Raw genomic sequence first — 14,521 nt, 5'->3', positions numbered from 1 at the left:
CTTGATCTCAAAGAGGTCAGCTTTGGGTGCTGGGATTAAAGGGCCTGTACCATCCCTTCCAGCTGCTGGTGTTTTGTTTTAGATAGGGTCTCATGTAACTCAACTATCTCTCCAACTTTCTCAGAAAGATCTTGAACTCTGGCTGGCTCTTCCTACCTGTCTCCCAAGAGCGGGAATAACATTCCTTCAGGAACCACTCCAGGCCCTTAACTGAGTTTCAGCAAGCACTTCCACTGTGCCTGGAGGAGCGTCAATGAGAAAAGCTTTTTGTTGACTTTTTTTTTTTTTCGTGGCAGTCCCAAAATGAAGAGAGGAAAGAAAAGGCTGAGCAGCACTGAGAGACACCATTTAGATGAGGGACCTGAAGTGTTTTCCAATCCAACCTTATTTTATAGCAGAGGAATTGGGTTTAAATAATTTGTAATTTTCATTTGGTCTCATTAGACGCCCCAATTATGAGTCTGGGATTCGCCCTCTTCCCCAAGGGTGGTCCGTCTATGGCTAGGAACCGTCCAGGCCTGGAGCGTCGGGAGGTGGGAGGGACCTACCACTGGAGGACCAACGGACGAGGTGGGGGGGCACTATCGCGCTTCCGGAGCGCGCGGGCAGGGTCGGCTGTGGCGACTTCCGGCGGAGGCGTAAACAAGGCCCTAGCGCCTGGAGGCGGGGCGGGCTGCGAGTGCCAGTTGCGGTGGCCGCTCTCCCGCTCAGAGCCAGTGTCGGGTGGCCCCGCGGTCCCCGCGAGCCCCGCAGCCGCAGTCGCTGCCCCCGAGCGCCTCAGCGCTCGGCCGGGAGGCGGAGGCGCAGCGCGGGAGAGGCGGGTCGCCGGGGCTGGCCGCGCGCCGCTGTCCACCGCTCCGCTTTCCTTTGTCTCCCGCCTGCGGGGCCGGAGCTGTCCTGGTGCACAGCCCTGCAGCCTCAAGATGGCTGATGGCAACGAGGATGCTCGAGCGGACGACCTCCCGGGTCCGGCCTTCGAGGGCTACGAGGCCATGGAGCTGGCCTGTCCGGCCGAGCGCAGCGGCCACGTAGCCGTCAGCGATGGGCGCCACATGTTCGTCTGGGGCGGCTACAAGGTCAGCGGGGGCGGGGCGGGCTCCGTGGGCGGTGGGCGACCCCCGTGGCTCCTGTCCGTGCAGGAGAGCATCTTCCTTCCCCGCCTCGGTGGACTCCAGGCTTCTGGGCTGCTGTCACCGCTCTCTTGGACTTCTGAGTCACCCTGCCCCCCCCTCCCCCGACGCGTTGTTGTCTTTGGAGCGATCGCCAGGCTCTGTTGTGTGGGTTGAGTAGCGGATGACTGTGGCCTAGGTTATGGAGAAGGGTGGAGGCGAGGTTGTGCGACAGTCATCCACACCTTTGGCCCAGGTCACCCACGAAGGCCTTCCCATCCCGCGTTGGGGCAGTTAGCGGGCAGATATTATTTGCCCACTGTATGAACCAAGGCCATAGGAGTCGTGCACGCAGCCTTTCCGAAGGTGTAGCCGTGCCGTCAACGATTGTACTGATGCTCACCTACTTACCGTATGAACGAGCGCAGGGCCATTTTCCTTAACTGGTTTCAGCTAAGGAGGGTTTGCTCCTCAGAAGGCCCTACTACGAAAATTGAAGGAAAACGATTCCACCAGTCAGCACTGAATCCCCGGCAGCATATGTAATTGGAGTGCAGTTCTTTGGCCTTTGTGACCAAGTGCCTGTTGGGAGTCGTGTTCTACCCCCAGCTGGACATACTACTGTTGTCCCCCATTTCAAACGGTGCTAACTGGTTCTATAGTTTTAGAACTCCACGATACGCTCTAGTTCGTGGATTTCATTTGGTTCAAACTTGTTTGATCCATTTGAACCACAAAACTATGCATACTGTTTTAATATTAAAAGGATCTCCCCCTTGGTATTGGCTTGAAATCCACTTCTCTGCTCCCATACTGGGATTGTTTGCTTAGGGACTCTAGTTCTGGTAACAGTTTAGCTTATGGTACTGGCGACCTGATCATAGTTGGCCAATTTTTTGAGAGAACTTTCCTGATTTGGTTCAACCATTAGTTATTTTGCTAGTTGGAATGAATGTATCATGTTGTTCCCCGCTTCCAGGGACTAAGTTTTTAGAGATTGGTGATCAGAACTTCAGAATAGGGAGCAGATGTGTGGTGACCATTATTAAAATGTAAATTCGGGGGTGGAAAGGTGGCTCGGTGGTCAAGAGCACTGGCCATAGTTCTGAGTTGGAGTCTCACCACCCATATAGCAGCTCATAACTGTCTGTAACTCCAATCCTGGGGACCTGACACCCTCCTATGGCCTTTTTGGGAACTGCACCAGGGAGTATATAGACAGTTATGCAGGCAAAACTTTTTTAAAAAATGTAAATTCTCTTTGAGGAAGGTAGACCTATTGATCAATCACATTTCAGTCTAAATTATGTTATTCATAATTTGAGCCATGGTGTCAGAGTTCGGCCTTGAACTCCTGATCCTTCTGTTTCTACCACCCATGTTGACATAGGAATGAGACTCTTCTGTAGTGTGTTGGGAAATTGCCAGAGTGGAAACCTTCTGATGGTGGGTTTCTAAAGTCCTCAGTGCCTTGACGTTAGGAGAGGGAGCAGTCACTGTCCATGAAGTTGGTGATACAGCACCTGCAATCCTCCACTTCAAACAAAGACAGGGTCTCGGTATCTCTGACTGGCCTGTAAATTGCTATATAGACCAGGCTGGCCTCAAACACCCAGAAATCCTTCTACCTGCCTTCAGTGCTGGGATTTGAGGTGTGTGCCTCATCCATCTCTCGTGGCGACTTCTCCATGTCTTTGGTTGGAACCCTGGGAAGAGGCACAGGAGGCCTTGGAGATGACGGATGATGAGATGAGATAGATGAGAGACGATGGTAGGTGACACCAGTCCTGACCCTCACTTCTCTTCCCACTCCAGTGAGAGAAGAAGAGTTCACGGCTGGCTGCTCCATCACAAGATAATACTCAAGTGCATTGGGCCCTGACGCATTTTCAGGGAAGCGCAGTTTCTCTTGTGTTTGATCAGGATCAGAAAGTGGCCAGGGAGGATCCAAGAATACAATAAGGCAGTCCTCATGGGAAAGGAAGGGTTCTGGTTTCACCAGTGCTTGCTAAATAACCCTCGGCAAATTATTTATACTTTAAAACTTTGTAATAACTTTTTTGCTAGGTTAAATAAAGCAATTTGAGGACATACCATAAACTTGATCTTTGTTAGTTAATACCCTTCATTGAACAAACAAGGAAATTACAGTTGCCACCGAAGACTCAATATTTGTGTGCAGTTTTGCCCTCAGAATGAGTGGGCAAAAGGAAAGCTTAACTAGAACACCATATTAGCATGGGCAGGGCATGTAAGTCACCTGCAGGTGTAACATGAGGGGCCGGCTTGTTGGGGTTTCTGTCCCACCCGGTACCCCAAAGCCGGCAACTCCCAAGGAAAATCACAGATGGGACTCCATAAGATTATAAACTGATTGGCCCATTAGGTCAGGCTACTTATTAGTTCTTATAACTTATGTTACCCCATTATCCTTATCTACGTTAGCCACACGGCTCATCTTTCCTCTCAGGTGGTCTGGGCAGAACTGCGGAGGGAGCTTCCTGTTTTCCCAGAATACTCCCAGTCTCTTTGCTCCACCCCTACTTCCTGTCTGGCTTTCCCGCCTATACTGCCTGCCTGGCCAATCAGTGTTTTATTAAAATATGATTGACAGAATACAGACAATTCTCCTGCACCATACAGGCAGGCAGATGAGATCAGGTGCATAGTCTGATCTGTTCGGATACAGCATGACCTTAGGGCAGCAGTTCTCAACCTGTGGGTCTCTATTGCTTTGGGGGTCAAAAACTCTTGGCTCACCAAAGAGATTTACATTACGGTTCAGAACAGTAGCACAATTACAGTTATGAAGAGGCAAAAAAAGTAATTTTATGGTTGGGGTCACCACAACATGACGAATTGTATTGAAGGGTTGCAGCATTATGACCGGTTAGAACCACTGCCTAGGGACTCTCTGGGGGCTCTTGTACTATTTGCAAGTGTTGTATCAAAAGTTTGACTGAAGGTCTGTAGGTCTGTCTGTACTAAGCATTACTGTAAGTAGCTGGGTTCTGGAAGACTGCATTTTATATTAATAAGAATACAAAACTTAATTTTATATCATCAATATCATAAATAGTATCTTAGATAAGATAGATTTAAAAAAACCAAACCATAAAACGCCTCTTTAAAATATCAGTTACTGGGGTAGGGAGATGATGGCTCAGTGGGTAAAAAACTCACTGCGCAAGCCTGATGATCTGTGTTCAGTCCCCAGACCCCACATTAGGGTGGAAGGCGAGAACTGACTCAGTTGTCCTCTGAGCTCCACATCAGCACTGCAGCTGTGTGCTGATGACCCACATCACATAACCCTAGTTTTAAGTTAAAAATAAAATGGCAAGTTATTTATCTCTGCGCTCTTTCTTATTCTTCATAGAGCAATCAAGTGAGAGGATTATATGACTTTTATCTGCCCAGAGAAGAACTTTGGATCTACAATATGGAGACTGGAAGATGGTAATTGGGTATTAGGGCGGTGGGGGGGGGTGGGTACTTAGAAACTTCAAATAAGGTTGCAAAGGAAGTTGAAAACCTATTCTGCTGGGCCAGGGGGAGGTTTCTTTTCTGAGACAGGGTCTCTCTACATAGCTCCAACTGTCCTAGAACTTACTGTGTAGTCCAGACTGACCTCGGACTCAACAGAGATCCCCTTGCTTCTGCGTCTGCACCCAGACTCCTGGAATTAAAGGCATATAGCACAATGTCCCCATTCTAATCAATAAGAATATTATAATTAAGGATGCTAAGCTATTTTCTAGTCTAGTTTAGATTAGCTACTGATCTTAGTACATACCAGATACTGTCAATGCTTAGAAGCTTCTAATCAAGCATTGGTCAGAGTACCAAGAGGAAGGTGATATAGAACCTGGAATGGGAAGATGCTACAAGTTTGAATTTGAGTACTATTGTCTGGGTTGCATTAATAGTTGAGTAGCAAAGTGCTTGCCTATCCAGCACGAAATTAAGCCTGGCGGTGGTGGCGCACACCTTTAATCCCAGTACTCAGAAGGCAGAGGCAGGTGGATCTCTGTGAGTTCGAGGCCAACCTGGTCTATAAGAGCTAGTTCCAGAACAAAGCTACAGAGAAACCCTGTCTCGAAAAAACAAACAAGAAAAAAAAAAAGTAAAAAATAAAAATTAGCTTGGTCTTATGACACACACCTTTAATCCCAGCACTTGGAAGGCAGAGGTTGACAGATCTCAGAATTTGAGGCCAGCCTGATCTACAGAGGAGTTCCAGAACAGCCAGGGCTACATAAGGAGATCCTGTCTCAAAAAACAAAACAAAAATTAACCAGAGCTATCTGAGGGACTTCTGCCTGTTGATAGCAATATGAGTCAAGGATATGTTAGTAGACTAGATGGGTTTCTCAGAATACTGGGGTAGCCTTTTGGGGCTTTATAAAGGTGTTTCCCCATAGTTTGTTTCGTGGAAACTTTATGCTTTAAAAGACTTTTGTTCTTTACTATCGTATGTCAATCTTGAAATGAGAATGGTAGTCCTATTTGATTTAAGACAGGTCACAGTTATTTTTTGCAATAGTGAGTTTGTTTATATGGGTTATTTGCTAATCTTTTTTTACAGGACTAGAAAATTCCCAAAAGGAATTCAAAATTTTTAAATTAATTTTATTTCATGTGCATCCATTTGCCTGCATGTATTCACCTGTGTGAAGGTGTCAGATCACCCGAAACTGGAGTTATAGGTAGTTATGAGACACCATGTGGGTGTTGGGAGTTGAACCCAGGTACTTTGGAAGAGCAGCCAGTGCTCTTAATTGCTGAGGCATCTCTTCAGTTCTGGAATTCATATTTCTTAAGATTAAGAATTTCAATAAGCTTACTTCAAGCTAAGCAAAGATAAAGTGATAATGACTGATGATGTAATCAGGAGACCTGAGGTGAACGATTAATTTCGTGACTCTCTACAGCTGAGCATGGTGGCACATTCATTACATTCTAGCACTTAAGGGAGAAGGAGGAGGCAGATTTCTGTCTGGCCAGCCAGGGCTACACAACTGGTAGTATTACATAGGGACTTATTTAAATCACTAAAAGGTGACTTAATAAAAAAGAAAGAAATCTGTTAAATTAATCTGTCAGCACTGGGAATGTTGACGTTTTCCTTTTGGATCGTTGGCCTACTTAAACACAAACTAGGGCCGCAGTGACGGCTCAGCAGGTAAAGGTGATTGCCATTAAGCCAGATGACCCAGAGTCTACATGGAGGGAGACAAGCTTCCTGCCATGTGCAGACCTGCGTGTGTATGCTGTGACACAGCTGCCAAACATACACAAATCAGTGTAAAACAAAGACCTCCCAGTTGGTTAAAACCATTTAAATAAAAAACCAACAGTTTGAGAGATGGTTCGTGGAACATCAGAGCCTTTCATTCTCAAGTAAGACTGTTTTCCTGGAAAGCTGATTCCTTGGGTTATCTTGAAGCTAGAAGACGCTAGATATTGTCAGCCACCTTTTCTCTTATTGTGGGATATAAGTTAATAAGCCTTATGTTTCTCTGGGAAACTTATCTAACCCTCTTCCTTTTAGGAGAAAAATCAACACTGAAGGTGACGTTCCTCCTTCCATGTCTGGGAGCTGTGCTGTGTGTGTGGACAGGGTGCTGTACTTGTTTGGAGGACACCATTCCAGAGGCAATACAAATAAGGTTAGTGTCTTCAAGGATTATGGTTTGGAACAGTTTTCTCCTTTCTCGTTTTGAATCTCAGATTTCTAAAGTTCAGCTTATTCTTCTGCACTCTAGTTAAGTATATACTTGATTGTGGTATGATTGTGTATGGTAGGAGTTTCTCTACAGTCTGTACGAGGCCTGTGTAAAGTCAATGTTAGCAGCCAGCCTGTGTGTAGTCACTTCCTAGTGACTTCTGTTTGGTGCTCTCAGTTACACAGTCTCTTGACAACTCTGAGGGGTAGAGGAATGTTAGCTAGAAAGCATTTTCAAAGTCAATTATAGACAAAACTGGTAAAAGTGAACTCAAAGTCATAGGGATAAATTAATACTCAAAAGAGAAAGTAGCTGGGTGATGATGTTGCACACCTTTAATTCAAGTTACTCGGGAGGCAGAAGCAGGTGGATCTCTGTGAACTTGAGGCCAGCCTGGTCTATAGATCGTGTTCCAGGACAGCCAGGACTTGTCTTGAAAAACCAATAACCTAATGATGCCCTAGGACACATGCTGCTTTGATTTTTTTCCAAGTAGGCAAAAGGAATTCGGTTGTTTTTAGGCCAGTTAAAGACAGATGAAGTTCCAGAAAGGCACATGGCTTATAGGCAGACTCCTATTACTCATTTATACGCAGAGTACAACGTTGGACATTGGAGACAGGAGAGAGAATGATGCAGCTCCCGAGTCCAGGAGGTCACATTCTGGAGAGACTCCTAAAGGAGTGACTAAATGACTGCCGTGTAGACATTCAGTGGTGCCATGCACAGGAAAGCTCTGTTGGGTTTGTAGAACAAGTGCTTACTCAGCTGGCAGTGCTTCAATGGAACAGTGAGAAGTTACAACGTGGAGACTTGCAGGTCTGTTTTATTCAAGGAAATGTCAGGTGGCTTTGTGATTTTGAGATCTGGGAGGAACACTGTGGTGTCACTTAAGCTCAAGTCCATCCCTTCTTTCCTTACACACACAAATGCAGATATGGCAGGAAAATAAGTGGATACGACCTGAAAAGGCTTAGGAGGGAGTGAAGCTGGTCTCTGGGGAGTGGGTAACAGGGGGACTAATAGATACTAACACGGCTAGAGTTCAGAAGTCACGTTTGACCAGAAGTAAACTTAGGTGTCTCAGAAAGGTGAGGGATGTGTGTTCTGTTACCTGAACTCGAGTCCTTAGACCAGTATTTAACCTTTTTTTTGAGGATTTATTTTCATGTGCATGAGTGTCTTGCCTATGTGTATATCTTTGCACCATGTGTGTGCCTGGTGCCTGTGGAGGCCAGAAGAGGATATTAGACCCGGTAGTCTAAGTATGGACTGATCTTTTAGCCCCTAGAAGTAATTAGGCAGGAAGACATGTTCAGTTGAATTTGAAGAGCCTAGGGTTTGGGTTTTTTTTTTTTTTAAAAAAAAACATGGTCCTGCTATAAACACATAAAATCAGAAAAATTCAAGCTGCTTATCCAAAATTAGGATAACATGTGGAGCTTGTGCCAAGATACAAATGACCACATAGCCAATTCCTCTGTCACAGAAGTGTAGCTAATGAAAACAAAAGTAGCTGAACATTTTTAAAGTGTTAATGATTTAAGAAATTTACATTCTGGGGGGCTCAGTGGTTAAGAGCACCGGCTGCTCTTCCAGAGGTCCCGAGTTCACTTCCCAGCAACTATATGATAGCTCACAACATCTGTTATAGGATCTGATGCCCTCTTCTGGCATGCAGGTATACATGCAGAGTGGTCATACATAAAATATAAATAAATAAAATTGAAAAAAAAAACTTTATATTCTGTTGTAAATTCAGAATCTTGATCCAGATCAGTGTGGCAGCCAGTCTGCAGTCAGACTTAGCACTGAATTACATGACACCTTTATCATAAAATACAGTTCAAAACAAATGCCAATATGAGTTTTCTATGTACTCAAAACTAATTGAAATCATTGCTTTTTACAGTTCTACATGCTGGATTCAAGGTCTGCAGACAGAGTGTTACAGTGGGAAAGAATTGATTGCCAAGGAATTCCTCCATCGTCAAAGGACAAACTTGGTGTCTGGGTATATAAAAACAAGTACGTTAGACGCACTGTATGTTTGGACTTTTGTATAGAATGTAGTTACCCTGTTAAGTACCCTAGTCAGCATTATAAATAAGCATGGAGCACATCATATAATAAATACATGAGTTCATTTAACCTAGCACCTAAAAGCTAGTTGTCATGTTAAGCATTGTTATTTGAGTATTTTCATATATTCAGTTATACCCAACTCATTCCATATATCAACATTTAAGAAAACACTATGACCTAGCTTACAGATACTTAAATCTTTTATGGTTTGGTTTTATATCAAACAGGTTAATATTTTTTGGAGGATATGGATATTTACCTGAAGATAAAGTACTGGGAACTTTTGAATTTGATGAAACATCTTTTTGGGTAAGTGAAGTTTGCCTATGATCTACTTAGTATGTTGAAAATATGGTCTTTTTTTTTTTTAAAAAAAACTTTGTGAACTTTTTATTACATTTTGAAAATTTGTGTGTGTGTGAGTGCATGACTTTGTGCAAGTGTGTTTCCAAGTAAGGACAATTTGAGAGAATTGGGTCCACCATGTGGGTTCTGGGCATTCAATGTAGACTTGACAGCAAGTGCCTTTACCGGCTGAGTCATCTTACCAGCCCAAAAGTCATTTTACCTTGACCAATAGTTTTGTTTGTTTGTTAATAAATTGGGCAAGCAAGGGTTGTATAATTTTATAAACAGTATTTGTAAAATAATGCAGGTGCTTTTCCATAGAATTCAAGTCATCCAAGAGGATGGAATGATCATGTACATATTTTAGACACTGAAACGTTTGTCTGGAGCCAGCCCATCACCACCGTGAGTTACTGAAGAAGAAACTGTGCTTAGAGAACAGGGTACCAGAGTTGGGAGGGTCCGAAACTGACAGTTCATTCCTGTTTTCTGGAGGGTGCAATCTGTAGCCTTCTTGCTCTTTAGGGAGTATAACCTCAGAAGTTTAACAAATATATAGAGGCTGTGTTTTACCTTCATTTGCTAGTAACTAAATTGAGCTTTACATTGGAAGTTAAAGATTAGATTTCTTTCCTTTTAAAGATACTATACAATGTTCCAGTCTTTTTTTTTTTTTTCTTTTTTTTTTTTACAGCAGCCATACTGACACAACTCATTCAGTAACAGTCTCAGAAATATTAAAATGTTCAGCTGTGGTATTTAATACTGTTTTGTAGTATTTAATATTGCTTTTAATACTGTTGCTGTCAACAACAAATCTGTACTTTGGCATTTCTGAGTATCTGGCATATTTTTGTTCTATGATATTCAGAAAAAAATGGTATGTTCCCTCTGTTTATAAAGTCCACATATTTATGAAGATGTTTTTACACCTTTCTAACAGGGTAAAGCTCCTTCACCTCGTGCTGCCCATGCTTGCGCAACTGTTGGAAACAAGGGCTTTGTGTTTGGTGGCAGATACCGAGTGAGTATAGAAACAGTTTTTAATGGTTTGCTTTTGGATGCTTTAAATGGTAACTACTTACTTACTCTTTTTTAGGATGCTAGAATGAATGATCTTCACTGCCTTAATCTGGACACATGGGAGTGGAATGAATTGTAGGTATTACTTTAGATATTTAGAAAAGCTTTCCAAGGTACATTTCAGACCCTACGCCCACTTCCTACTAGTATGTAGTGAACGTGCTTTCAGTTTCTTACTGGGGTCCTTCAGGAAAGAATTTTATTTTTATTTCCAGTCTGCTTAACTACGCCTGGTACAGCATGTCTGCTGAAAAGAGAAAGTCTGAAGTTGATCTGCCTTCAAAGAACATAGTTCAATATAAAGTATATAGTTAATACTGAGAGGTTTCTTTTTAATCATGTATCTGGATTTAAGATGTGCATACATGATGCATGTTTGTGTGAGTGTAGGTGTGTAATAGGTTCAAAGCTGACATCAGGGGTCTTCAAACATTGTCTACTGTATATTTTGAAGAAGGGGTCTCTCAGCCAAACCCAAAGATCGCCAATAGAGCTGGCCAGCCTGCTTGCTTAGAGGATCTCATTGAGGCCTTCTAAATGCCACTCAATGCCACTACATGCACTTAGAGGTGTCCTCTTGTTACTTATGTAGGTGCTGGGGCTCTGAATGGTTCTCATGCTTTTATGGCAGTTTCCCTGCTGAGCCATCTCCTGAGACTTCAGGAAGCCTTTTTCAAGTTTTCTTTTTCTAATAATCCATGTCAATTTTAAAAGAAATCCTTTTAGCATTCCTCTGTGGTATCTGCTTTAAACAGATTTTTGTGTATAAGGTTGATGATGTGTGCATGTGGAGATTAAGCACAGTCTTTGGTATACTCTGTGCTGTCCACCTGTTCTATTTTTGGGTCATTTTTTGTTCTTGTGATGGGGTATTTATTACACTGTAGTACAGGTTAGCATGGAACTTAGTACGTAGCCTAGGCTCTCAAACTTGTGCAAGTCTTCTATCTCAGCCTCCCAAGTGCTGGGATTCTGAGTGTGAATCTCTTTTTCCTATTGAGATATGGTCTCTTCCTGGCTTGGGATTTGCCTAATAGGATAGGCCAGCATACTCTAGGGGTTCAACTCCCCAGCAATGGAATCACAAGCATGCATCAAGCCTGCCCCCCCCCCCACTTTAAATAATGTGTGGATTCTGTGGATAGAACTGGGATTCTCAAACACTTTATTGACTGAGTGGCCTCCCAGACTAACCACAGATATTATAACTCAGCTGTTATTTTTAGAATTCCACAAGGCATATGCCCTGTTGGCAGATCCTGGCACTCACTGACACCAGTCTCTTCAGATCATCTTTTTCTCTTTGGAGGATTTACCACTGAAAAGCAGCCACTAAGTGAGTTCTTTAAATAGATATATTATCATCATATATCATAATTATGCAATTGTAGTATACTACTCACTGAAATTCTGTCCTAACTGTATCCTTTCAGGTTGACTTCATGTTGACCCTGTAACACCTTTTAATTGTACATATTATGACCTAAATCCATTCTGCCTTGTTTAAAAAAAAAAAAAAAATGACTTGGAGCACGTAAAATCCCTGCTGGAAGGTTGTACAAGCAGAGGCCTTATTTCTGTAACTAAGGAGAACAGGGAACAGGATATGACTTAATATGTTTCTTGCTAAAGCTGTGCCCTCTAAGTTTAACACTGATAGGATGAACATGCTTCATAGCTTTTTCTTTATTTAATTAGGTGATGCCTGGACTTACTGCATCAGTAAAAATGAGTGGATTCAGTTTAATCATCCTTACACTGAAAAGCCAAGGTATGAACTACCTGAAAGGTATAATTTCTTATAATTCATTACTAAATCGCATGAGTATACAGGACTGGTAAGAACTGAGGATGTTTTGGCTGAATTTTATCCTACATTCTTAGGAAAATCTGGTACTCGTATTAAAGTTTAACATCATACTTCCCCAATCTAGATGAAGAACAGTGGTAATGCTTTTACATTTTAAAGAATATACATGTAAAAAAATCAAACCAAGAATTGTTCATTGTTTGCAGTAGCATTATTCAGTAAAGATTTAAGTAAGACTGTTTTCAAAGGCAGGGAAATGCCGGGTGAGGACACACACACCCGTAATCCCAGCCCATAGGAGCCAGAAGCAGGAGGGTCAGGAGATAGGGGCTCTGGGCTACATGAGACACTCTAAATTTTAAAGTTGTTCTTTTTTTCCTTTTTAAACACTGATGGGATATTCTTTTAGTCTCCAAAGGAATCACTACAGGCAATTACATACTTAGCATTGGTAGTTAAAGTGTTTTAAATATGCCAGCCTCCATTGTTGTTCATCCAAAGCCTCATTCTGCTAAGACATTTGGCAGAAATGACTTTTCCATGGAATTAATCCGGTTTGGAGAGCTTTAGTAATTTCAGTCCGAGATACTGTGTGTGAGGCCAACTCACCCTGCCTCTGCTTAGCTCCCATAAGACTTTTAGCTAACAAAGACCTAGATTGTTTGGTTAAAAATCCCTCATTTTGTAGACCAGATTGGCCTCAGACTTGGAGATCCACCTGTCTCCAATTCCATTTGTGTTCCACACCAAGGCAGGCCTTATAAAAAGCTGCTTTTCCCTGAGAATGGATTTTTACTATATTTGGTCTGAACTACCTTGAAATATCTGTCTTTCTATCACTAGCCCTACAGCATAGTTCAAATGATCAGTTTGGACTTTTGAGGTACTGAACTCACTTTTGTTTTACATGCAGGTTATGGCATACAGCTTGTGCAAGCGATGAAGGAGAAGTCATTGTTTTTGGTGGTTGTGCAAACAATTTGCTGGTCCATCATAGAGCTGTAAGTATACCTTTACTGTTATTGAACATATTTTTGGAAAATAATACTTTTGTGTGCGCAGGCACACGTGCATGTACGCCATGGGAAGAGGACAATACTTGTAGTTAATTCATGTGGGTCTTGGGAATCTATCTAGGTTGTTAGAGCTAACTCATAGTGACAAGAGCCTTTATCAGGTGACCCTGCTGGGCTTTTTTATTTTATTATTTTATTTTTGATTTTTCAAGATAGGGTTTCTCCGTGTAGCCCTGTTCTGGAGCTCTTCTCTGTAGATCAGGTTAGCCTTGACCTCGAGATCCACCTGCTTCTGCCTCCTCAGTGCTGGGATTAAAGGTGTTTTGCCTTCATGTATGTCCGTGCTCCATGTGCATGTAGTTCTCATGGAAACCAAAAGAGAGCTACCAGACCCCCCACTAGAGCTGGGCTTGCAGTTGGTTGTGAACAGCCTCAAGTTGGTACTGGAAACTGAACACAGGTCCTTTGGAAGAGCAGACAGCTGAGCCATCTCTCTGTCTCTCCAGACTCTCTTTTTCTGCATTGCTTAGGACTGAGCACAAGGCCTGTGAACACTAGGTAGCATTTCACCACTGAGCTATATATTCCCAGCTTGGGGTCCAGCTCCTGCCCTCGCTGGCCTCAGACTTGCTGCAGTCCTCCTGCCTTGCATCGTAGAGCCAGGGTTACAAGAGTGCACCACATCAACCTGGTTCCAGCACTTGCCTTTTAACTTGGGCTTCTTTTCTTCTAGGCACACAGTAATGAAGTACTTATATTCTCAGTTCAACCAAAATCTCTTGTTCGGTAAGTACTTACCAGGTACTTGGTATATGATTATTTAAAGGTAATAATGAATCTTTATTCAAGTTAATGTAAAATTATTTTTCTCTTTCCTTGTCCACTTTTAGGCTAAGCTTAGAAGCAGTCATTTGCTTTAAAGAAATGCTAGCCAACTCATGGAACTGCCTTCCAAAACACCTACTCCACAGTGTTAATCAGAGGTTCGGTAGTAACAACACTTCTGGATCATAAGGCTTCAGAGATAATAATTCTGATCTACTTGCATGGAAGACAACCTTGTATTTGTCAGAGAGTGGCATCCTTTGTATAATTATATACATTGTTGTAGTTTGCAGCTTTCTGGGTTTTATGTGCATGTGGATGGTCTAGAGAACCTATTTTTGTGTCTAAAGTTTACAATAAATGTATTTAACACTTACCTGTCTATTGTTAAAGTTAAAAAAAAGAAAAAAGAAAAAAATCATTGTATTGGCTTTTTGTACCAAGAATGGGTATAACAGTTTTTATAAAATGTACTTCTGATAGTAGAGATTAAGATACTACTTGATTAACTGCTAG

The 14,521-nt window shown here is 42.6% G+C and overlaps 1 protein-coding gene across 1 annotated transcript; it reads left to right on the top strand.

Annotated features, from left to right (window-relative positions):
* Positions 1–666: 666 nt before the first annotated feature.
* Positions 667–14,381, top strand: Klhdc2 (kelch domain containing 2). Its single transcript, XM_048415938.3, has 13 exons — positions 667–1,076; positions 4,489–4,568; positions 6,664–6,781; positions 8,751–8,866; positions 9,151–9,232; positions 9,593–9,676; positions 10,215–10,295; positions 10,371–10,429; positions 11,581–11,690; positions 12,053–12,125; positions 13,078–13,165; positions 13,914–13,966; positions 14,071–14,381. The coding sequence occupies exons 1-13, from the start codon at positions 924–926 to the stop codon at positions 14,192–14,194; spliced, it is 1,221 nt and encodes a 406-aa protein (XP_048271895.1). The 5' UTR covers positions 667–923; the 3' UTR covers positions 14,195–14,381.
* The last annotated feature ends 140 nt before the right edge of the window (positions 14,382–14,521 follow it).

Source organism: Myodes glareolus, chromosome 11, assembly GCF_982192425.1.
Source record: "Myodes glareolus chromosome 11, mMyoGla1.1, whole genome shotgun sequence".
Classification (NCBI taxonomy): domain Eukaryota; kingdom Metazoa; phylum Chordata; class Mammalia; order Rodentia; family Cricetidae; genus Myodes; species Myodes glareolus.
Note: the sequence above shows the minus strand (reverse complement) of the source record. Positions and strands in the feature narration are given on the sequence as shown.

What these genes read in the sequence shown, in the direction of transcription:
- Klhdc2 (XM_048415938.3), top strand. Translation starts at nt 924, where the DNA reads ATGGCTGATGGCAACGAGGATGCTCGAGCGGACGACCTCCCGGGTCCG. An exon ending in TCGTCTGGGGCGGCTACAAG is followed by an intron (nt 1,077 to 4,488) that starts GTCAGCGGGGGC and finishes TATTCTTCATAG; the next exon opens with AGCAATCAAGTGAGAGGATT. An exon ending in CACTGAAAAGCAGCCACTAA is followed by an intron (nt 11,691 to 12,052) that starts GTGAGTTCTTTA and finishes TTATTTAATTAG; the next exon opens with GTGATGCCTGGACTTACTGC.